Here is a 26,132-nt window from a genome sequence, read left to right on the forward strand (position 1 = left end):
TACAAGAGGTGTGGGAACCAAGCCTGCCTTAAAGAAAAGGATGAACTTCATGGGTTGAATGGGGAACGTTACCTAATTGTTATTTATCTCTAAACAGCACAAATTTTATTTAACAATTCATTTATTTGGATTAAGGAATTTGTGTATCATAATGTCCAAAACTACCCACGAACATCAGCTGGCTGTGAGGTGGCATGACCTCCCTGGTCTCTACCCATGAAGGTCAAGAGGGGCACAAATTTAACTGGGCGTCAGTGAAGGTCATGGCGCAAGCGAGCACGTGGCGTGCAAGGGAATTCCCAGAAGCGTGGTTTTCCAGACGAGCAATTCTGTAAACAAACATGTAGTCCTCGATCCTGTTTATTAGCCGATGCAGGCAAAATTCCAGACCACGACGCATGAAGTTTGCAACACAGCTGGTCAGCGACGAGATTTCTTCCACGTGGCACAGCTGAGTTTCTGAAATGATGCCTTGTCAGCTGATTGAAGGGTATATGAAGGCCAAGCATTCAGGGGACACACCACAATCAGCAGCACACTGATGATATCTCCTTGCATGGTGACAAAATGTTACAAGTAAATTGCCAAGATCAGAGAACAACTCAACCCAACCATCGACCACAATGTTATTCATTACAGTGGAGGCAAGAGACTGCAGATGCTGGAGTATTGTGTGCAGTTTTGGTCTCCAAATTTGAGGAAGGGCATTCTTGCTATAGAGGGCAGAGGAGGTTCACTGGGTTAATTCCAGGGATGGTGGGAATGTCATACGTTGAAAGATTGGAGCGACTGGGGTTGTATACACTGGAATTTAGAAGGATGAGAGGGGATCTGATTGAAACATATAAGATTATTAAGAGATTGGACACGCTAGAGGCAGGAAACATGTTCCTGATGTTGGGGGAGTCCAGAACCAGAAGCCACAGTTTAAGAATAAGGGGTAGGCCATTTAGAACGGAGTTGAGGAAAAACTTTTTCACACAGAGGGTTGTGGATCTGTGGAATGCTCTGCCTCGGAAGGCAGTGGAGGCCAATTCTCTGGATTCTTTCAAAAAAGTGTTAGATAGAGCTCTTAAAGATAGTGGAGTCAAGGACTATAGGGAGAAGGCAGGAACGGGGTACTGATTGTGGATGATCAGCCATGATCACAGTGAATGGTGGTGCTGGCTCGAAGGGCTGAATGGCCTACTCCTGCACCTATTGTCTATATGTGCACATACTTCGGCACAGTACTGTATGTCTTAAGGTCTATGGTCTTATAATAAAGAGGGGTTCATTTAGGACTCTTGATTCTTGTTGTGTTATGAGTTCAATTGGTGTTGGCACTGGGAGCCATGCAATTAGTTTAAGATTAAGACAATTTACCCAAGATGCTACACCTCTTAAAGAGACTTTGTTAAGCGATGTCAATACTTATTCAGAGGCTCGCCCCCATCTCCACTGATTTCCACTCCTGAATAAGAATAACTTGGGTGAGATACAAGAGGTGTGGGAACCAAGCCTGCCTTAAAGAAAAGGATGAACTTCATGGGTTGAATGGGGAACGTTACCTAATTGTTATTTATCTCTAAACAGCACAAATTTTATTTAACAATTCATTTATTTGGATTAAGGAATTTGTGTATCATAATGTCCAAAACTACCCACGAACATCAGCTGGCTGTGAGGTGGCATGACCTCCCTGGTCTCTACCCATGAAGGTCAAGAGGGGCACAAATTTAACTGGGCGTCAGTGAAGGTCATGGCGCAAGCGAGCACGTGGCGTGCAAGGGAATTCCCAGAAGCGTGGTTTTCCAGACGAGCAATTCTGTAAACAAACATGTAGTCCTCGATCCTGTTTATTAGCCGATGCAGGCAAAATTCCAGACCACGACGCATGAAGTTTGCAACACAGCTGGTCAGCGACGAGATTTCTTCCACGTGGCACAGCTGAGTTTCTGAAATGATGCCTTGTCAGCTGATTGAAGGGTATATGAAGGCCAAGCATTCAGGGGACACACCACAATCAGCAGCACACTGATGATATCTCCTTGCATGGTGACAAAATGTTACAAGTAAATTGCCAAGATCAGAGAACAACTCAACCCAACCATCGACCACAATGTTATTCATTACAGTGGAGGCAAGAGACTGCAGATGCTGGAGTATTGTGTGCAGTTTTGGTCTCCAAATTTGAGGAAGGGCATTCTTGCTATAGAGGGCAGAGGAGGTTCACTGGGTTAATTCCAGGGATGGTGGGAATGTCATACGTTGAAAGATTGGAGCGACTGGGGTTGTATACACTGGAATTTAGAAGGATGAGAGGGGATCTGATTGAAACATATAAGATTATTAAGGGATTGGACACGCTAGACGCAGGAAACATGTTCCCGATGTTGGGGGAGTCCAGAACCAGAAGCCACAGTTTAAGAATAAGGGGTAGACCATTTAGAACGGAGTTGAGGAAAAACTTTTTTACACAGAGGGTTGTGGTTCTGTGGAATACTCTGCCTCAGAAGGCAGTGGAGGCCAATTCTCTGGATTCTTTCAAGAAAGAATCATGAAAGGTCATGTTTGACCAATCTATTGGAGTTTCTCAAGGAGGTTACCAGGAAAGTGGATGAAGGGAAGGCAGTGGATATTGTCTACATGGACTTCAGTAAAGCCTTTGACAAGGTCCCGCATGGGAGGTTAGTTAGGAAAATTCAGTCGCTAGGTATACATGGAGAGGTGGTAAATTGGATTAGACATTGGCTCGATGGAAAAAGCCAGAGAGTGGTGGTAGAGAATTGCTTCTCCGAGTGGAGGCCTGTGACTAGTGGTGTGCCACAGGGATCAGTGCTGGATCCATTGTTATTTGTCATCTATATCAATGATCTGGATGATAATGTGGTAAATTGGATCAGCAAGTTTGCTGATGATACAAAGATTGGAGGTGTAGTAGACAGTGAGGAAGGTTTTCAGAGCCTGCAGAAGGACTTGGACCAGCTGGAAAAATGGGCTAAAAAATGGCAGGTGGAGTTTGATACCGACAAGTGTGAGGTATTGCACGTTGGAAGGACAAACCAACGTAGAACATACAGGGTTAATGGTAAGGCACTGAGGAGTGCAGTGAAACAGAGGGATCTGGGAATACAGATACAAAATTCCCTAAAAGTGGCGTCACAGGTAGATAGGGTCGTAAAGAGAGCTTTTGGTACATTGGCCTTTATTAATCAAAGTATTGAGTATAAGAGCTGGAATGTTATGATGAGGTTGTATAGGGCATTGGTGAGGCCGAATCTGGAGTATTGTGTTCAGTTTTGGTCACCAAATTACAGGAAGGATATAAATAAGGTTGAAAGAGTGCAGAGAAGGTTTACAAGGATGTTGCCGGGACTTGAGAAACTCAGTTACAGAGAAAGGTTGAATAGGTTGGGACTTTATTCCCTGGAGCGTAGAAGAATGAGGGGAGATTTGATAGAGGTATATAAAATTATGATGGGTATAGACAGAGTGAATGCAAGCAGGCTTTTTCCACTGAGGCAAGGGGAGAAAAAAAAACAGAGGACATGGGTTTAGGGTGAGGGGGGAAAGTTTAAAGGGAACATTGGGGGGGGCTTCTTCACGCAGAGAGTGGTGGGAGTGTGGAATGAGCTGCCAGACGAGGTGGTAAATGCGGGTTCTTTTTTAACATTTAAGAATAAATTGGACAGATACATGGATGGGAGGTGAATGGAGGGATATGGTCCGTGTGCAGGTCAGTGGGACTAGGCAGAAAATGGTTCGGCACAGCCAAGAAGGGCCAAAAGGCCTGTTTCTGTGCTGTAGTTTCTATGGTTTCTAAAGAGTTAGATAGAGCTCTTAAAGATAGCGGAGTCAAGGGATATGGGGAGAAGGCAGGAACGGGGTACTGATTGTGGATGATCAGCCATGATCACAGTGAATGGCAGTGCTGGCTCGAAGGGCTGAATGGCCTACTCCTGCACCTATTGTCTAATCTGGAGCATCAAACAGTCGGCTGGAGGGCCTCAGTGGGTTGAGCAGCATCTGTAGGAGGAAAGGAATTGTTGCCGTGTCTCTCTTTTCCTTTTTCCCTTTTCATACTAGCCGTGCCTGCTCTCCGCTCTCGGGAGTTTGCACGATCTCCCCGTGACCATGTGGGTTTGCTCTGGGTGCTCTGGTTTCCTCCCACAGTCAAAGGACGTACCAGATGGTCATTGTAAATTGTCCCGTGATTAGGCTAGGGTTTAACCGGGGGTTGCTAGGCGATGCCTCTCGAAAGGCTGGAAGGACCAACTTTGCACGTTATCTCAGCAAGTCAGTAGTTCCCTTCCTCCCATCGACATTGCTTAACCCTCTGAGCTCCTCCAGTAGATGGTAGTGAAAGAGTACAAACAGCACTGTGGAGCTATGGTTACCATATTAAAAGATCTTGTGTATTTCCCTACTGCGGACAAAATCGACTTGTGGACTTGAGACCCATTTGTTTCACCAGCATACAGGAGGGGGATTGAAAATTTAACCGAGTGGTATAATAACAACAACCTCTCACTCAGTATCAGTAATACCAAGGAACTGATTGCAGACTTAAAGAGAGGGAAACCAGGTGTCCATGAGCCAGTAGCCATCAGAGGATCAGAGGTGGAGAGGGTCAGTAACTTTAAATTCCTGGGTGTCATTATCTCAGGGGACCGTCATATAAATACAATTGTGAAGAAAGCACGACAGCGCCTTTACTTCCTCATGAGTCTGCAAATACTTTATATCTTATACTTTATTGTCACCAAACAATTGGTACTAGAACGTATAATCATCACAGTGATATTTCATTCTGTGCTTCCCACTCCCTGGATTACAAATATTAAATATTTAAAATAGTTAAAATTAGTAAATATTAAAAATTTGAATTACAAATCATAAATAGGAAATAGGAAAATGGGAAGTAAGGTAGTGCAAAAAAACCGAGAGGCAGGTCCGGATATTTGGAGGGTACGGCCCAGATCCGGGTCAGGATCCGTTCAGCAGTCTTATCACAGTTGGGAAGAAGCTGTTCCCAAATCTGGCCGTACGAGTCTTCAAGCTCCTGAGCCTTCTCCCGGAGGGAAGAGGGATGAAAAGTGTGTTGGCAGGGTGGGTCATGTCTTTAAATTCCTGGGTGTCATTATCTCAGGGGACCGTCATATAAATACAATTGTGAAGAAAGCACGACAGCGCCTTTACTTCCTCAGGAGCCTGCGAATATTTGGCATGTCAACAAAATCCTTGGCAAACTTCTATAGTTGTGTGATGAAAAGTGTGCTGACTGGATTATGGACAGGTATGGGAACACCAACACCTTTGAGTGGAGCGTCCTACAAAAGGTAGTGGATTCAGCCCAGTACATCACGGGTAAAGCCCTCCCCACCATTGAGCACATCTACATGAAACGTTGCCATAGGAAAGCAGCATCCATCATCAAAGATCCTCACTACCCAGGCCATGCTCTCTTCTTGCTGCTGCCATCAGGTAGAAGGTACAGGAGCCTCAGGACTTGCACCACCAGGTTCAAGAACAGTTACTACCCCTCGACCATCAGGCTCTTGGACAAAAAGGAATAACTACACTCATTGTGTTCCTGGTGTTCCCACCACTGACGGTCTCCCTTTAAGGACTCTTTAACATTATTTCTTGCTCTCCTTATTTATTGCTACTTATTTATATTTTCATTTGCACAGCTTGTTGTTAATTGATCCTGTTTACAGTTACTGTTTTATAGATTTGCTGAGTATGCCTGCAGGAGAAAACCTCGAGGTTGCTTGTGGTGGCGTGAATGTACTCTGATAATAAATTTTACTTTGAACGTTGTTATCCGGGGACAACTTGTGTGGATGGAGCATCAAGCCTGATGATTTGACCTGTAGAGGGAGCATCTTGCCGCACAAAGAACACCCACGGCACTACCAACCACACATACAATCATCCTCGCTGGGAAAGCCAAATAGGTCCCATCTTTGACACCAGACTCCTGAATTAGGTTCTCAGTTCTAAGCTCTGTCAACCAGGGAGGTTGAGCAAGATCGGTGGGTGGAAGGGAACTGTTGATTTCTTCAGATACAGTGCAAAGTAGTCCCTTCCAGCCCATCGAGCCGCGTCGCCCAGCAACGCCCAATTAAACCCGAGCCTGATCAAAGGTCAAAGGTCCAATTTAATGTCAGAGAAATGCCTACAATATACATCCTGAAATGCCTTTCCTTCACAAACATCCACAAAAACAGAGAAGTGCCCCCAAAGAATGAATGACAGTTTAAATGCGAGAACCCCAAAGTCCCCCTCCTGCGTGTAAGCGGCAGTGAGCAACAATCCCCCCTCCCCCCACCAGCAAAAAAAGCAAGCATCAACACCGCCAACGAGCACTCAGCGTGAGCAAAGCAATAGCAAAGACACAGACTTGCAGTTACCCCAAAGGATTCGCGTTTCACCCAGTATACAACATACCACAGGTTTTCTCTCGCTCCCTAATAAGGGAGAGGGAGGTGTCTCTGTTTTCCCAGCGAGCGGGAAGACATAACAAACAACTCGCTGGTTTACGATGTTAAAAGACCGTTACGTTGCTTTTTTCCGAGCTCTGTGCCTGAAAATCGTAAAGATCCCAGGTCTTCAGGCCCACAGCAGATATCCCGACTCCCTCAACGACACACGAGTCTCCTGTTGTGACACTCACCCTCGATCCGCCCGTCTCCAGAGCCCCAAGATCTTAGGCTTCAAAATACGAGCCAGACTCTCAGGCTGAACCCTTGGCGTGCCGAATAACGGCCGGTCCTGAAACCCCGAGAACAGGTCCTATTCCTGCAAAGGACCGAAGTCAGCGTGTAACTCCAGGTCAGGGTCCTCAAAAGAACACTGAAAGGGAAAAATAAAGATGATAAAGATGGAAATCGAGCTGTCTCTGAAGATGCAAGCAAAGGAGTTGCTGTTTAGCGCCATCTTAACTCTGCCTCTATCTCCAGGTACTTTCAGGGGACAATTTACAATCACCAATTAACCTGTACCTGGGGGGTGCACCTGGATGACAGACTTGAGTGGAGCACCAACACAGAGGCTGTGTACAAGAAGGGCCAGAGTCGCCTCTACTTCCTGAGGAGACTGAGGTCCTTTGGAGTCTGCAGGCCTCTCCTTCACATATTCCACCAGTCTGTTGTCGCCAGTACAATCTTCTATGTGGTGGTGTGCTGGGACAATGGCAACAACACGGGTGACACCAACAGGCTCAATAATCTGGCTAGAAAGGCTGGCTCTGTTTATAGGAGTCAAACTGGACACATTGGAGTCTGTGGTAGAACAAAGGACCCTCTGAAAAATCCTGGCATTTCCGGTCAATGTTTCTCACCTTCTGCATGCCACTTGGCTGAACAGAGAAGCACTTTTAGAGATAGTCTAAGACCACTGCGCAACTCCAAATGAACACTATACGAGGTAATTCTTAACCTCGGCCATTAGGCTCTACAATGAGTCAACCTGTAACCGGGGAAGTGATGACCTCTGGTTAGATTGTTTGTGGTAGCTTATTGTTTATTCATTCTACTTCTAATATCTGTGTATCTGTGCACTTGTAATGCTACGGTGACACTGTAATTTCCTTCAGGATCAATAAGTCTCTATCTCACCCTAATAATTGATATGTCTTTGGAGATTGCCAGGTGGTCAGAGGAAGGATACAAAGATCTACTGATATGTTCATTGAAGAAGTGCGACTGACTCCTGGAATTCTCAGGCTTAAGAATGTCCAAAGTGGAGAAGGAGTATTCAGGTTTTGTGAGCCTTCCGTCCAGGAGCGCACATGGTCCTGAGTAGGAAGCTGAAGGAGTCCACAGCATCTCAGACCACCTAACAACCTCCCCAGTGTGTGGAATAGTCTACAGTTCCCACGTTGGCCTCATTAGCTCCCTCTTTACTTTATTGTCGCCAAACAATCGATACTAGAGTGTACAATCATCACAGCGATATTTGATTCTGCGCTTTGCGCTCCCTGGATTACAAATCGATGGTAAATATTAAAAATTTAAATTATAAATCATAAATAGAAAATAGAAAAGGGAAAGTAAGGTAGTGCACAAAAAAACCGAGAGGCAGGACCAGATATTTGGTGGGTACAGCCCAGATCCGGGTCAGGATCCGTTCAGCAGTCTTATTACAATTGGAAAGAAGCTGTTCCCAAATCTGGCCGTACGAGTCTTCAAGCTCCTGAGCCTTCTCCCGGAGGGAAGGGGGACGAAAAGTGTGTTGGCTGGGTGGGTCGTGTCCTTGATTATCCTGGCAGCACTGCTCCGACAGCGTGAGGTGTAAAGTGAGTCCAAGGATGGAAGATTGGTTTGTGTGATGTGCTGGGCTCTGTTCGCGATCTTCTGCAGCTTCTTCTGGTCTTGGACAGGACAACTCTGAATCCTTACTGGAAACAGATTACCCTTAATCCTGAGAGACTGTCCAAGAAGCATAGAAATAAGACTTGAGTTTATGACTTGAGTGCAGATGAAAGCAAAACCAGACAGCACAAAGTACTGGAGGAACTCAGCGGGTCAGGCAGCATCTATGAAGGGGAATAAACAAAGGAGGTTTCAGGCTGAGACAGCTTGTCGGGACCCATACCGATGAAGGCTCTTGGCACAAAATTTTTAACTATTTATTCCCCTCCATGGATGCTGCCTGACTTGCTCAGTTCCTCCAGTGTTTTGTGTGTGTTGTTCAAGATTTCCAGCATCTGCAGGATCTGTCTCTATAAGAGCTGATAGCAGTGGATGGTCCATGAGGAACTGAGAGCACCCTTATCACTGCCAACTACACATACTACCGTTTCGTTACAGTGTTGAGGAAAGGCTACTTGTATGTGCAAATAGCCAGAATACTCCATGACAAAAGTAGCCTGTCCTGAACTGTGTATTAACTGGCAGAGATATACCTTGTATTAATACAGGGGATGGCTTCTTAATGCCTTCCTTCAAAGTTTAAAATTGAAAGTACATTTATTGCAGGAGGAGAAGATGGCGGCGCGACGCAGCGCGCGTAGCCTCTCCGGGGAAATGATATCGTATTTGTTAAATAGGGGCCGTGCACAATTCTGATTTGATGGAGACAGCCATGAGAAGCACGGAGGAACATCTGGAGAAACTTCTGAAATGCCCGGTTCACTGCCGCTGCTACTGTGCGATCGAGAATCTCCGGAGGGAAGGCCCCAAAATCCCCGGCTTTGCCTGCTGCTGGTGGCCGGGGTTGGAGTCAAAGCGTTCGGCAGAGATGGTGCTCAGTACTCGGTGTCAGAGGCTCAAAGTTTTCGGATGACTCAGAGTTTTCTTCCTTCTCCCGTCTGCGTGAGATGTGGGACTTTCAAGAGACTTTGAACTTTTTTTACTGTGCCCATGGCCTGTTCTCCATCAAGTTGCGGTATTGTTGCACTGTTGTAACTATATGCTATAATTATGTGGTTTTTGTCAGTTTTTCAGTCTTGGTCTGTCCTGTGTTTCTGTGATATCACACCGGAGGAATATTGTATCATTTCTTAATGCATGCATTACTAAATGACAATAAAAGAGGACTGCGTGTCCTCATAATCTAATTATCAGCTGAGATTCATCTTCACACAGACAGCCACAAAACAAAAGAAAAACCATAGAACCCGTACAAAGTAAAAACATCAACCCTCCTCCCACTTCCACGTGCAAAAAAAAAGAAATTGTGCAAACTGCAGCAAAAAGAAGAGGCAAATCACAGAATATAAAACACAAATTCAAAAGGCGTATTCAGTTCAGCTCAGTGTTCATTATCTGCAGGGCACCCTGATTTAAACATCGCCCAAAAATAGCAAAACAGAAGGAGCAACCAGAACTAGAACATCATAAACCGAATCTCAGGGTTGTATACTGCATATGTACTTTGATAATAAATACTTTGAGCTTCAGACTTTGGCATTGGTTTCTCTGACTAAATCCCTGCTGAAGCTGAACACGATCAGATGCCTTCCTTGATTTCCTCCTGTGCTTCTCCAGTGTGTTGACTTGCAGAATGTAAAACAAAACTATGTCAATCGTTTTGGACTTCTCCTTACCAATACTAGTCTGCTTAGAGCAGAGAAATCTGTATGAAAGACATCCTGTCCGGTTGCAGTCACAATAATGTGCATACACTGAATTGTTAGCTTGTAATGTGGATTTCCTCTGCAGGCTGAGGTGCTTCTCCCATTTATGGGAACGGCCTGCATTATTGAACCCAAGCGATAGCTTCGGAGACCCGTTTCTGGCCTGTTTTTAATTTCTGCACTTTCAGTGGCGGGGTGGAGATGCGTCTCTGCCAAAAGGGTGCTCCTTCCCTCTGCTGGCCTGCAGGTCACCCTTGAGCAAGGTGTAGCGCCTGCTTAGCCCCCCGATCAGGGTCACATGAAGGCATTGGAGCAGGTGGTGGATGGTCGTATGAGCAGCTGGTCCATATCACAAGTCCCGGTTATGCGACAGGCAGATAATCTTTGAAGAGTATTGATAATGGCTGGGGAGGGCGGGGCGGGGGGAGATCACCCATCTTGTAAAGACTCTGCCCAGAAGGCAGTGGCAAGCCACTTCCGTAGGAAACTTTGCCAAGAGCAATCGCGGTCAAAGACCATGATTGGCCACGTCCTACCACACGGCAGATAACAAACGAACAAACCTCCAGTATATTCCACTGTTGCTCGGGATGCTCCAAAGTGCTTTAGCTGCCTTTAAATTAGCCACGCTGAGTGATAATTTGCATGAGAGATTTTGCATCAAGTCCCAATGAGCCCTGAGCATCTGTTACTTTTGGCATTTGCATGAGGAATATTGTCCTAAGTCTGTAGCAGAAATCCCCACTCCCCTGGAAACAGAGGTGAGTTATTAATATCCATGTGAGCAGGCAGTTAGGGTCCTGATCGAGTTCCAAGTGTGGCAACAAGGAATGTAATGAAGGCTTAGTATTGCTCTGGGTTCCCAGAACTGACGTTCTGAAACTATGGAATCTGACCTAGCCTTGCCATTACTGGGCTGCTTGTTCATACAGTAAGGTCTTAACCCTTCAAGTTCCACCATCTGTGTACATTCATAATGTCTTTCTTATTTTGGAGAGTTTGCCACCATATTTACAATCGTTTTTGTTATGTCTTTTAACTTCAAAATATTATGCTAATTCAAAGGAAGACATGAGAGTCCAGGAATATAGGTCTAACTTCGAATTTACTTTAAGCGAGGCATGCACGTATCATGTGAGGATGTATGCAATTCACATATTTATACATGTAACCCATAATTATTTAAACAAACAAGAATACTTACTCCAACGATATATATATTCAAGATTGCTATTCCTCTCTGTGCCTGGTGGAGCACTGAGTGGCCCACCTTGCCATTTCTTTGGCATTTTCAGTTTTTTTTAAACAAGGCCACCTTCTAGCTCGACGCTCGACACAGCACGGATGGAAAGCATGCAAGGAGCCGGCTGGATTCAAACTCGCAACCGCTTGCCTCGAAGTCCAGTGCAGATGCCGCTGCACCACCGACTAGCTCTTCCAAGATTACTCAAGTATCATGGAAACATTAAAAACCCAACAGTTCTCATGAATGTGGTTTTTTCAAGAAATGAACTGCTTTATAAATCTGTTTCGTATATCCAAACGTTCAGATACAACTAAGATTGATGCTAATTAATGTGACATCAGATTGATTCAAATTGTGTTTAACAGAGCAGGTTGAATTGTCCCAAAATACGCGATGCTAGGGATTTTCAGTGTAATCACTGAAGACTTGTACAAAAGTTTTTTACTTGGAGCAGGAGTTCCCAACCTTTTTTTTTGTATTGGACCCTTGCCGCTAACCAAGGTACCCTAGATTGGGAAGCCCTGATTTGGAGAGACTGCGTGGTAATAGGTCCTTTCAGCTCGATGAGCTCCACGCTGCCCGATTGCACCCATGTAACCAACTAACCCGTACATTTGTGGAACGCGGAAGGGAACTGGAGCACCCGGAGGAAATCCAAGCGGTCACGAAGTGAACGTACAAACTCCTTACAGGCAGTGGCAGGAATTGAACTCGGGTCGCTGGTGCCTTAAAACGTTGTGCTAACCATTATGCTACTGTGTCGTCCATAAGCTGTGACGTTATAACAAAGGAAGTCTTCTTTCTCACACCCCCTCCCGGTCACTCCACCCCACCCCACCCTCACTCCCCCCTTACAGGGCCCTGTTTACATGTACTATGAACTATCGAACTTCTATCAAAATCAGCGGAAATATGGAGTCTCCCGAGATGACAATCAGCTGAACGGGGACTTGAAGTATTTAAAGGTAAATGGAGCGTAATGTAGCCCTGATTTGTAAATATTTTCAGTTCTTTCATAAACTTGTCCTGCGTTCTGCTCACCAACCAAATGCAGGTCAAACGTTAATTTAACTCTGCTGAATGTAATTCAGGCCTGCAAATAAAAAATGGCAAGTGCTGGAAATTAGAAGTGCATTTGGAAATCTCTACTTACTTACTTGTGCCCTTCCTCCAAGAGGTCCACAGCCTTCTGTTGGGTTTGGAGAGCTATGCTGGCTGGAGTCAGGGCTTTATGCTTTGGCTCTTGGTAGGGTCACCCAGGCCAAACAGATCAAAGGGTAGAGGCCATTGATGACCTGCTGGCTCCATCGTCCAAAGTCGATGGTATGGTTGAAGTTCATCACTGCTTCTGCAATCCACTAGAAAGGTGATTGGCCTGTACAGCTTCACCAGAGCCCTGATGTCCTGCCTTACCCGTTTCCACCTCTCATGACAGGGTTGTAGAGTTGGTCCTTGAGAGGCATTTTGGAAATCAGCCAACGTTAATGTTGGTGGGGGGGGGAGATAGTTGTAAAGGGTAATTCAGAAAGTCTCAGTGAGAGTATTTGTTAGTTGGAATCTAGTTTAGGGTAATTCATTGTGCCCAGCATCTCTTGTTGGAGAGTGTAAGTTTTGGCCATTGTTTAATGCTTTTGATTGTTACCACTTCTGAGTGAGACTTTCGTTGGTCAGGGTCGACCGTGGATATCGCGTCCTAGATGACTAGATGTGTAAGCCTGGGTGGTACGATACGGAGAGCAAGCTGTTGCCCGTGTAGCAAACTCCCCCTCTCAATGCAACTGATGAACCCAAAGGAACGGCAGAGACCAACACCGTTTGGTACCAGCGGTGTCGCACAGTCAGTGTTAACTCAATGTAGGACTGCCTGAGGGACTTCAGCTCCAGATTTTTCCCTCGGAGTTCACTCCTGAAGCCTTCCTCATGAATGTGAATAGCCGCAAGGTGGCGGAGGTTTGAGATCAGAGTTTTCCTTCTAGATGAGCTTTCAACCACGGCTGACGAGCCCCCTCTGCCCGAAGCGACTGGTTTTAAGGTGCCAGTAACCCTCCTTTGCCCCTTCTGTCAGTAGAGACAGTTCTGCTAGACTTGGTAGCTAAGCCAGATGTGAAGACCAGGAGCTGGACTTGGTTGTCAGAGGCTATTTGAGGCACACGCCATTGGGAGCATTTAATGGGTATTGGGAGCTTGTCCCCATTATCACCTCTGGCTACATCCACATTTACAATAAAAACATCATTATAAAATGCTTGCTGGTATCTAGGCACATTTTATTCCATATCTGTATTTCTAACTTTATTTTTATATAATTTATTATATGCTGTTATTCCTTATACACTTGAAAGTGGTGCATACATGGAATTCACTGCCAGGCGTGGTAGGAGAGGCAGGTATATGTTGGGGCTGTTTAAGAAACTCTTCGAACATGGATGATAGAGACAAAGAATGGAGGATTATGTAGGAAGGAAGGGTGAAATTACGAGTTCTGAACCTGTAGTCCACAGACCCCTCAGTTAAAGGTAGGGGTCCATGGCATAAAAAAGGCTGGGAACCCCTGGGTTAGATTGATCTTAGAGTGGGTTAAAAGGTTGACACAACATCCTAAGCTGAAGGGCCTGCACTGTGTGTAATGATTGATGTTCTACATGTTGGATGTTGTTTTTTTACCAGTATGTCACACCAACACACTACAGTAAATTCTGAATACAGTGGATTCTGGTCCATTGGGCCATTGGTTAATTGGGACAACTCTTGCAGAACAAAAGCTAATTGAGAAAATAGCCGGAATTCCTGTCTTTTATTTGGGACAATTTGCCACTTAATTGGGACAGGAGTCTGCTGCCAAACGGTTCCTAACTGCATCAGTCATGTGTACTTGTGTGGCCATTAGACGCTACACCATGCCTACAGCGAACGGATTTTAAATAGTGTCAGTTGCGTGTGTTTTGTTATCCATTTGGGCCGACAGATGCCGATTTTAAAAAGCAGCACTTCATAGCCCAGGAAGTGAGTGCAAGGGTTAAACTTTTACAGGCAGTGCAATTTTAACTGATAGCTGGCGAGAAATGAGCAGTAAGACAATGCTGAACTGTTTTGTCCAGTGTGGTTTCAAGCATTCAGGCTTGAAGATGCCAGGTACGGCTAGGACTGAAAATAAAACAATTTCAGTACTTCAACAAGTTGGGAACTATGAAGAATTTGAAGGTATCAATAATCATCTTGAATGTTACAATGAAAATGAAGGCTTGGAGGATGCACTTATCAATAAAGTAAAGACATCCGTTAGTCTTGCGAGACCATGGATCTGTGCCGGGAAAGTCTTCGCTCTCCAGGGCGCAGACCTGGGCAAGGTTGTATGGAAGACCGGCAGTTGCCCATGCTGCAAGTCTCCCCTCTCCACGACACCAATGTTGTCCAAGGGAAGGGCATTAGGAACCATACAGCTAGGCTTGGTATTAATCAAGCCAAGCTGTATTATACTTATCAATAGCATGATATTAAAACACAAAGGTGGGGAATATGAAGGCAGTAGGTGTGATGAAGATGACCTACCTGAACTTGTGCTAGTGACTACACCAGGGTACCAGGAAATTTATTGTTGGATTATGACACTACTTCATACAGAAAAGGCAACGAAGGCAGACGCGAGAAAATCTGCTGATGTTGGAACTCTAAATCAACCCACGCAAAACGCTGGAGGAACTCAGCAGGTCAGGCAGCAGCTATGGGAAAGGGTAAACAGTAGACATTTCAGGCGAGAGCCTTCATCAGGACTACAGTGAAGATAGTCCATTACCTGCACTAGGTGTCTGCATGGATATGGTTCATGATCAAAAGAGCACAGCAGTGTACACTGGATGAATTCCTGGGGAACTAATACTCAGTTTTATAGTACTGTTATAGCTCCGGTAGTGTTTTGTATTTACTTTAAGTATGTAATGTTACTCAGTTAAATGGTAGTTTGTCTTTTTTTTATATACCTTTTAAAACTATTTTGATGAAACTTTGGCGAATTGGGACAGCCGCAATCCCTCTTGCTGTATGAGATTTGAGCCGTAAAAAAAATAGAGGATTCTTTTACACAGTAGACCAAATTATTCCAGTTGTGGCTTTTTGGAAAGTGGAAGGCAGAGTTTAAAGTGGACACTAGGGAGTCTCAGGCTTTAGATTTAGCAGTAATGATGGAATTTTATTATTGTAGGAAAGGAGAGAGGGTTATTTCTGGTGTGGAAATGGCCTGTCAGAATTTCTTCCACTTGGGGAATTGTCATTGCTGCTGTGAGAAGGTTATGACGGAGATGTTTCCAGATGTGACAATGTACTAAGAGACAGATGTGAGCTGAGCTAGAAATAAAAGCCACAAAGGCTTGAAATAAGAGAATGTTGGTAGCTCGGGTGGGCTGATTGATTGTCGGGTTGTTCGCCGAGCTTGGAGGTTAGGTCGCAAACGTTTCGTCACCAACGTTTCGTCACCAGTTGAGGTGACATCATCGGTGCGCAATTGAGCGTTGTTTCTGCCGAGTGCTCACGTTTATATCAGTCTGACTCATTCTTCTTATTGATCGGCAGTCGCGCTGGCCGCTGCTCTCTGCTGGGTCCCAGCCAACTGGATAGCTGAGTGATTTCCTCTGGCCCGTATCCCTAGTTAGCGGTCATTGTGAGCATTGGTTCCTTGCGTGTCCACGGTTCTCCCCTCGGCCCTGATCCCACAGATGCAAATTGTGTCCAGTTCAATATTAGATTAGATTATGAGGACACTCAGTCCTCATCTATTGTCATTTAGAAATGCATGCATGCATTAAGAAATGATACAATGTTCCTCCAGAGTGATATCACAAAAAAAAAGGACAAACCAAAGACTAACATTGACAAGACCACATAATTATAACATATAGTTACAGCAGTGCAAAGCAATACCACAATTTGATAAAGAGCAGACCATGGGAACAGTAAAAAAAAGACTCAGAGTTCCAATCGACTCCCGATAGTTCCCGCTAGCAGGCGGCAGAAGGAAGAAACTCTCTCTGCCATAAACCTCCAGGCACCGACAACTGTCGATGCATTGGAAGCACCGGACCACGGCCGACTCTGAGTCCGTCCGAAAACTTCGAGCCTCCGACCAGCCCTTCAGCACCGAGCACCATCTCTACCGAGCGCCTCGACCCCGTCCCGGCCGCTGAGCAACAAGCAAAGCCGAGGACTCAGGGCCTTCCCCTCCGGGGATTCCGGATCACACAGTAACAGCGGCAGCGAGAAAAGGCATTTCAGAAGTTTCTCCAGATGTTTCTCCGTTCTCTCACGTCTGTCTCCATCAAATCAGGATTGTGCACGGCACCCTACTTGACAGATTACAGATATCATTCACTGGAGTGGCCGCGTAATATGCTGGTTCGTAGGGTCTTCTGTTGGGAACGAAGCTTCGAAATTTGGCTGGAAGTTTAAAGTCATGAGGGGTACAGATTGGGTGAACATACCTAGTCATTTTTCCCAGGGAAGGCAAACTAAAAACCAGAGGGCAAAGATTTGAGATGAGGGATGAAAAAATTAAAAGGGGCCTGAGGGGGCAGCCTCTTCACTCTTTGCTCAGAGAGTGGGGTGAGCTGCCAGAGAAAATACATGAGGCAAGCATCAGCAGGGGGATATACACAGTCTTTTTCCTGGGGTCAGAAAATAAAGAGGTGGAAGGCATAGGTTTATGGTGAGACGGGAGAGGTTTAATATGAACCTGAGGGCCAACCTCTTCACCTAGAGAACGGTCCATGAAATGAGACAAAATGGTTGAGGCAGGTGTATTGAGAACATTTAAAAGACACCCAGACAGGGTAAACATGGGAAGAGTTTAGAGCAGGGGTTCGCAGAGTTTTTTTTATGCCATGGACCAATACCATTAAGCGGGTTGTTGGTAGACCCAAGTCGGGAACCCCTAGTCTAGAGGGACACTGGTTGAATGCAGGTAAATGGGATGAGTTTGCATGGGTCTCTTGGTCAGCATGAACCAGTCGGGCCGAGGGGCTTGCTTCTGCACTCTTCTGACACCCCCTTCACTTCCAACTTTAATCCATTTGCAGAATCCCTTGGAGTACTGCAAACCATTCCGCCGGGATGGTGAAGGCCGGCCCATTGCTCCCTGTGGCGCGATTGCAAACAGCATGTTTAATGGTGAGTTCCTCTCTTCCGCAGTTCGGTGCGCAGCCAGGCCGAGAATAGGCTGTCCCTTCTGTATGCAAGGTGATTGGTGGCTTTGCAACGTGTGCTCCAAATCAGGGGGTCCCCAACCTTTTTAATATGCCGTGGAACCTCGACCATTGACCGAGGGGTCCGTGCTCCCTGTTGTATATCATCAGCCTGCTTGGTAGCATTGCCTGCCTTTAGCAGGGCAACAGAGATAGGAGTAAGAATTTTGCAGCGAAGGAAGAGGCCATTGCACCCATTGTAGTCATGCCAGCTCTCCAGAAGAACCAGACCATTTGCTTTCCCTCCTCATCTTTATTCACATATCCCGTTTAAGCCTGTCATTAATCGATGGGTTATGGACTGTAGGTTTGATGGACTCAGGATCAAGGTCTCTTTGGGGGAGGGGGGGCTTTTTGCTGTTGCTTGCATGGTTGTGGGGGGACTGGTGCAAGTGTGGGGGGGAGGTTGTTACTTTTGCTGCTGCTTGTGCGAAGGGTAGGGTTGGGGGGGTGGTGGTTTGGGGCTCCGATGTTTCTATCATTCATTCTATGGGGCTTCTTGTTCCATGGATATCTGTGAAGAGCAAGAATTTCAGGTTGTATACTGTATACATTCTCTGATATTAAATTGAATCTTTGAGCACTCCACTACAAAAAAAATTCTAATTTAGAGATTAAAAGTGTACTTATTATCAAAGGATGTACAGCAGGGGTCCCCCAACCTTTTCTGCACCGCGGACCGGTTTAATATTGACAATATTCTTGCGGACCGGCCGACTGGTGGGGGGGGAGGTTGTTCAAGTGGGGTTAAACTCACCTCCACATGTCTTTTACAGTTAGGGTTGCCAACTTTCTCACTCCCAAATAAGGGACAAAAGTAGCAGTCAAATCCCGGGACACTTTACCCCGGGAAAAGACTACCATGACCATGAAGCCTTGCGCAGGCACCCGTGTGCGCGTGTGTGACGTGCGCATGCGTGTACCTGCCGATTTTTTTCCCCCCACAAATCAGTTTTGCCTTCATCTTCCCGACTACACTGTACATGCTTGATTTCTACTTTATGTAGGCTGTGTATTTATCATATCATTCCTGCTTTTACTATATGTTAGTGTTATTTATTTTTGGTTTTATGTGTTATTTGGTATGAGTTGTTAGGTTATTTTTTGGGTCTGGGAACGCTCAAAAAATTTTCGCATATAAATGAATGGTAATTTCTTCTTTGCTTCACACCATTTTGGCATGAAAGGTTTCATAGGAACGCTCTACCTTAGCGGGGGAGATACGGGACAAGGGCGGTCCCGTATGGGACAAACCAATTTAGCCCAATATACGGGATGTTCCGGCAAGTGTGGGACAGTTGGCAACCCTATGTTCCAGTTCAACAGTGCGTGACAGGGAACGAGGAAAGGTGCAGCTGACTCATATCGTTTCCTCGTGGCCCGGTAGCACGTGCTTTGCGGCCCGGTAGTTGGGGACTGCGGATGTACAGTATACAGAACGAAATCATCTGGTGGTGTAGTGGCATCAGCACTGGGCTTCAGGGCGAGTGTTTCTGGGTTCGAATCCAGCCATCTCCTTGCATGCATCTCATCCAGGCTGTGCTAAGCGTCCAGCGAGGAACCCTGGCTCATTAAAAAAACAGGCAAATGCTAAAGAAATGGCAAGATTTCTGCCTGCTGCACCACAAAGCGCTGCGAGGAATTATTATATGTATAAAGAATACAATTCTGAGATTTGTCCTCCCATAGGCAGTTCAGTTCAGCAGTAGACTTCAGGGTGGGTTTTTGGGGTGTGAGGATGTCGGGGTCGGTTCTCAGAGAGCGTTGGAATTTGGGTGGGAGAGATGGTATCTAAATGATGAGAGCGTGACTGTGCAGTGGTGATAGGTCCGTCTCTGTCCCTAGAGTGGGAGTTCTCTAGAGTGGATGATGTCAGCGATTGTGTCGGAGACAGTTTTCTGATGGTGTGCAGTGGCATTGTCCTCGAGGAGGAGGAGGTGTCTGAGAGTTTGCTGCCTGGCCTCAACAAGGTAGAGAGTAGTGCGCCACACCACAACAGCACCCCCTCTGCCTGCGGGTTTGACGGTGAGGTTAGGATTGGTGCGGAGAGGGTGGAGGACAGTGCATTCGGAGGGGGTATGGTTTGAGGAGGAGAGGGGAGGAAGTCGAGGCGGTTGATGTCTCGTTGGCAATTCAAGATGAAAAGATCCAGAGCGGGCTGAGGACCAGAGCGGGAAGAGGAGGAGGACTGAAGACGGGAGAAGGGGGTCATCAGCATGGGGTGTGGAATCCTTGTCAAAGAAGTGGGCTCAGAGGTGGAGATGACGGAAGGAGAGCTCGAAGTTGTGGCAGGCGCCAAGCTCACCAAGGCGCAGGTGAAAGGAGACAGGTGATGTCCTTCCTGAGGACGTTTTGCACCTTCTGCCTGATGGGAGAGGAGAGGGAGAAGAGAGAACTCACCCCCTCGCACAGCTGGCTGACAGTAGAGTCACACAGCTGTTGCACACGGGAAGGAAAGTGAGCGACAGAGAAATAATCAGAGGGAAGGGAACTTGTGTGTTCATTGATCATGATCGTACTCTCGCTGAACCTAATGGTCCATTTCAGTTGTTCAATTCAATGTGTCTTCCATCACCGGTAGTGAACGTCCTCCCCACTTCTGAGCTGGTCTACACGCTGTGTTGTCACAGGAAAGCAGCATCCATCATCAGGGACCCCCACCACCCAGGGCATGCTCTCTTCTCGCTGCTGCCATCAGGAAAAAGCCTCAGGACTCTCACCACCAGGCTCGGGAACAGTTATTACCCCCTCAGCCATCAGGCTCTTGAACCAAAGGGGATAACTTCACCTGCCCCATCACTGAAATGTTCCCACAACCTATGGACTCACTTTCAAAGACTTTTCATCTCATGTTCTTGATATTTATTGCTTATTTATTGATTATTATTATTTCTTACTTTTTAGTATTTGCACAGTTTGTTGTCTTTCGCACGCTGGTGGAACACTCAAGTTGGCGTGGTCTTGCATTGATTCTGTCATGGTTATTATTTTATTATGGATTTATTGAGTATGCCCGCAAGAAAATGAATCTCAGGGTTATATATGGTGACATATATGCACTTTGACAATGAATTTACTTTGAACTTTTTGAATGCATTGCCCCTCTCATTAACCACGTTTCACAGTGACAGGTCAAAGCTCCACTTTAAGTTGGGAAAATAAATCAGTATTGTTCTTTTCTTTCAGATTCCTTTATTGTATATAAGCTGAATAACACTGGGTCTCACACCAAGGTCCCTTTAAATGCCAAAGGAATTTCTTGGTGGACGGACTACAACGTCAAGTTTAATAACCCCAAGGTGAACAATGGGTCTGATCTAAAGAAGGCATTTGAAGGTAATGATGTGTTTGCAATGAACATGCCACTGAATCAGTGGGATTGATAACCTTTCCTTGGGTTGATTGCTTGTAGCTAGAATGTTTTTTTTCTTTTTGGAACGTTTTTCCTCCTAAATTAAGACTAGCATGGTTGCTGAAGATGCAGTTGAATGCTCTGATCATCATCTTCATCATCATTATGTGCCGTGTCGTATGACGTGGGTAATCATGGTCTTCCATCGTCTTTGATCTGAGAAGTTCGAATAATCTCTTCAAAACGTTTAACTGTCCATCCCTTGATGTAACTCGTGCGCTGTTGACCGTGACTTTTTCTTCCATCATTTTTTCCTGTCACTGAAAGATGTTCGAGTTTCTCTTTCCTCAGTATGTGTCCAAGCTCTGACGCCCAGTTTAAATAGGGCTGCAGCCGTGTTCTACAACTCGAAACGCCTGTGGCTTTCCAAATGACAGGTCTCAGCCCGAACCGTCAACTTTTTACTCCCCTCCATAGATGCTGCCGGGCCTGCCAAGTTCCTCCAGCATTTTGAGTGTGTTTCTCAAGGTTTCCAGCATCTTATGTTTCTGGCTTTCCAAATGATTTGTTGATCTGTAAACTTGATGTGCAGATCTGGTTCAATACCTTTGATTGCTCAGTAGATCTGTTGTTGTGTGAATGGAGTCACCGGAGAGAAGTACTAGTCTGTTTATTCTACAAAATATCGGAAGCCGACAGCGTTCAGAGTCAAGAGAGAGAGAAAAAGAGAGACCCTTTCAGAGCAAGGAGTCTGCCTGGGCCAACACTACATGATATTTAATATGAATTGAATTCTTACATCCTCCACGTACATGAGGAGTAAAAATCTTTATGTTATGTCTCTATGCTAAAGGTCAAAGGACAATTCCATATTTACAATGCTTCCTTTGAACGACATGTAACAGTTTCAAAGCCCGGATCTTCCCACCACCACACCTCCTTTGGTAGCACCTATATTATGGACACCGAAATACACACACGTAACAAATTTAAATCAGCATGTCTGTTCTTCCAATTAACTTGGTTCACAGTTCTTAGGAACCCATTTTAAATTTAATCCACAATTCTTATTTAAATTTGAAGTCAGTTAAAGTTACTCGCTACATGTCCTAACCCCAAAAATCATTCTAACAGTAATTCATCTCTCCCCCTCCCCTCCTCCCCCTCCTCCCCCTCCCTTTCCCCCCCACCCCATAGAAGACAATGTGAGGAATTGAGCCATTTGGCCCATCGGGTCTGCACACTGTTAGATCATGGTTGATTTTTTTTTCCCATCTCAACCCCATTCTCCTGCCTTCTCCGCATAACCTTTAACACCCTTACTTCTTAAGAACCTAGTGTAACCTCTGTTTTCAGTATGTCTGATAACCTGGCCTCCATATGTGGTAATGAATTCCACAGGTTCTCCACCCTCTGAGTAAAGAAATGGCTGCCAATCTGTTTTCTGAAGGGATGTCCTTCTATCCTGAGGCTGTGCTCTGTGGTCCGAGACTGTGCCACTATTGGAAACTCCTTCACTATGTCAGCTCTATGGAGTCCTTCCAGTGTTTGATGGATTTATATGTGATTATCCCCCACAATCGTCTAAGCTCCAGTGCGTGGAGGGCCAGAGCCATCAAAAACCCATCATGCTTTAACCCTTTCATTTGCAGGATCACTCTTACAATCTTCCTCTGGATGCTCTTCAACGCCAGCAAATCCTCTCTTAGATATGGGGCCCATAGGTGACAGTGTGGAGGCAGGAGGAATTAGTGTTTGGGTGTTTTTGATTTGCTTTTTAGCTGGATCAGCACCACATTGTGGGCTGAATGGCCTTTTCCTGGGCTGTACTGTTCTGAAAATACTCACAATACTCCTAATGTGGTCTTTCCAATGCCTTGTAAAGCCTCAGCATTACAACCTTGCTTTAACATTCTAGTCCTCTTGAAATAAGTACTAGCATCGCACTTGCTTTCCTTAACACCAACTCAACCTGCAAGTTAACCTTTAGGGGATCCTGTGCAAGGACTCCCAAGTCCCTCTGCACCCTTGATTTCTGAATTCGAGCCCCGTTTAGAAAATAGTTTATGCTTTTATTCCTTCTGCCAAAGTGCATGACCACACTCTTCCCTACGCTGTATTTCATCTGCCATTTCTTTGCCCCTTCCCCCAATCTTTCTCAACGCTACCTGCCCCTCCACCTGTCTTCCTATCATCCGCAAGCTTGTAAAGCCGCCAATTCTGTGATCCAAATCATGAAACATGAAAAACATGCAACCTGAATAGTAATGGACGCAATGCTTACCCCAGGGTGACCTTTGGTCACCAGCAATCATCTGACAGTCAAAGAATTTACCCTGTTTTACCATATTTTACTGTAAAAGAATTTTGGTGCCAATTTGCTGTAAGAGAATTTACCCCATTGTCAAACAGAAGTAAAGACAGACCTTGGTATAAGATTAACCCTTTAATACGTGACCACAGGAAGCCATTACCTCATCACTGCGCCAATGACACTTAATTTTGGGCAATAGCCAACAGCTAAACATACTTGGTCAGCGATTTCAAGAAGCACTTGTTAGGTGTTAGCCAGTCTACAAATGCACCACAGGGTACACAAAACTGGAACTGCACGTCTATAGTCACTTCCTCTATTAGCTAGACAGTCTTGGACAAAGGCTAACAGTGCCTCGTCACTGGCATGATCTATGTTCAGCTATTGTTAGCTGGCACAAGCAAAGGCAGCGTCTGCGTCTTATCCAGTCACCCTTATGACCGAAGTCTTGAGCAATACTTAGCTAGTCAACCTTGACAACAGCATTTAATTCAACATTTATTTTTCTTCCACAAAGGATAAGAGTGAGAAGAAACAAAGACCCTATCTAGTTAGTTAGTTGTTGCAACAAGGAAGGCCATTTGTGTTTTCTCCCCCAGGAGATAAGGGCAGCAGGTGCATGGGGCATACCACCATTTGCAAGCTCCTCGCCAACTTACATACCTTATCGGCTTGGAAACAGTTTAGGAAGTCTAATAAACTGAGTAAGAATAATTAAAGGTATGCAGGACATACCTGTTAGGATAGGTTTTACCCTAATGTAAGACTCCGATTGCTCTGCCAGTGATCAGAATGGGAATCGGGTTTAATATTATGCACATATATTGTGAAATTTGTTTTTGTAGCAGGTACAATGCACTATATAATAATAAAAATCATCAATTACAGGTGTGTGTGTGTAAATATATATATATATATATGTATGTATGTGTCTGTATACTGTATATACACTGTGAATTTTTGTATATATATACACTCACACACTCACCTTACCAATCTTATCCACTGTGATTCAATGTTGTAAAACAATAAAACGCAAAAACTTCCGGTGTTAATATTTTTTATAGGCTGCGTGTGTGTGTGTGTGTATACATATATTCACATACACACACACACACACACACACACACACTCTTAGATGAAGATTGGACGACATTTTATGAGTAATTAATGCAGAAAACCAGATAATTGCAAAGGGTTCACAAACTTTTTCTTGCAACCGTATATAAAAGTTAAATAAGTTGTGCTTGGAAGTAGTGAGGTAGTGTCTAACGTTCAGAAATTGGATGGCAGAGGTGAAGAAGCTGCTCCTGAATCGTTGAATGTGGCTTCAGGCTCCTGTACCTAGTCCCTGATGGTAGCGATGAGAACAAGGCGTGACCTGGCTGGTGGGGGTCCTTAATGATGGACGCCGCTCTTTTGAGGCATTGCTCCTTGAAGACGGCCTGGATGCTGGTGCCCGTGATGGAGCTGACTGAGTTCTCTACTTTCTGCAGCTTCTATCGATACCCCACCCCGACCATTTAGCAATGATTCTTGTATCTAGATCAGGACAGACACCAGTCACTTCTATAAGACATAGGAGCACAATTAGGCCATTCAGCCCGTCGAGTCAGTTCCACCATTCAATCATAGCCAATTTATTATCGTGCAAAACCCCATTCTCCTGCCTTCTCCCTGTAGCCTTTGACACCCTTACTAATCAAGAACCTATCAACTTCTGTTTTAAATATATCCAATGACTTGGCCTCCACAGCCGACTGTGGCAATGAATTCCACAGATTTGCCACCCTCTGGCTAAAGAGGTTCCTCCTTATCTCTGTTCTAAAGGGATGTCCTTCTGTTCCAGGAGTTCCCAACCTTTCGTATGCCATGGAGCCTTGCCGTTAGCTGAGGGGACCCCAGGTTGGGTCTACTCAGTGGCTGTGCTCTCTGGTCCTCACATCCCCATTTTTGGAAACATCTTCTTCAGTGATACAGTGTTGCCCTGTGGTCCTCAATGTTCCCGCCTATGAAAACTTGCTGTCCTGCACCGATCCAGTGTAGCCTTGTGGCCCTAGACTCTCCCACCTATGGAAACGCCCTATCCTTCATTGATGCACTGTTGCCGCATGGTCCTAGACACTCCCACCTATGGAAACATCCTCTCCAATTCAATTCAATTCAAGTTTAATTGTCATTCAACCATACGTGAATACCCATCAATATTGCCAAACGGGACAGCATTACTCCAGGGCCAAGGTGCAAAACACAGTACCAACAGTCACACACAGCACAAAGCACACACATGACAAGATAGCAAGCACATAAAGGTATCAGTAAGATATAGCCATACATTAAAGTCCAGGCCCGAGTCATGAATGCCACAGAAATCGGCAGTCGACCATCTGTCTTCTGCTGAGCGATCGGGGGGCAGCACCATCTCCGTTCTGGACACCACTCCACAGTGCCCCTAGTGGAACGCACTGGCTCTGATCCTGATGGCACTGCAGCTTGAGGCCTAGTCCTTGCACATAAAACATACTCAGCACATACCAGATATCAGTGAAATACAACCATGCAAAAAAAAATATCCAGTTTTAATAGCATGTAGTTTTGGCTAACGAGTCATTTAATTTTACTTACCAAAATTAATTTGCTTAATCACAGGAACTGGAAAGCCTATCAACTGGCCCCGACCCGCCTACGAGTTGGACACTAACCCGGAAAACAACGGCTTCATCAACGAAGACTTCCTCGTCTGGATGAGGACGGCAGCCTTGCCGACATTCCGCAAGCTCTATCGCCGCCTCGACGGAGGACTGGAGCCAGGAAACTATTCTGTGGAGATAAGCTACAGTATCCTTGCCCTGTGAATAGGGAACCTGGGGAGATCTTCTGTTTCCCTCACCCTCCCCAGAATTGGTATACGATTTTCACATGTA

General features: G+C 45.4%; 1 protein-coding gene across 1 annotated transcript in view; it reads left to right on the top strand.

Annotated features, from left to right (window-relative positions):
• tmem30b (transmembrane protein 30B) overlaps window positions 1–26,132 on the top strand; it is a 45,976-nt gene that overhangs the window by 12,577 nt on the left and 7,267 nt on the right. Inside the window, exons 3-6 of the mRNA XM_072246788.1 lie at window positions 12,170–12,277; window positions 17,378–17,468; window positions 20,729–20,878; window positions 25,858–26,046. Coding sequence (XP_072102889.1) covers window positions 12,170–12,277; window positions 17,378–17,468; window positions 20,729–20,878; window positions 25,858–26,046 — 538 coding nt within the window. The remainder of the gene's footprint in view (window positions 1–12,169; window positions 12,278–17,377; window positions 17,469–20,728; window positions 20,879–25,857; window positions 26,047–26,132) is intronic.

Source organism: Mobula birostris, chromosome 29 (genome assembly GCF_030028105.1).
Source record: "Mobula birostris isolate sMobBir1 chromosome 29, sMobBir1.hap1, whole genome shotgun sequence".
Classification (NCBI taxonomy): Eukaryota; Metazoa; Chordata; class Chondrichthyes; order Myliobatiformes; family Myliobatidae; genus Mobula; species Mobula birostris.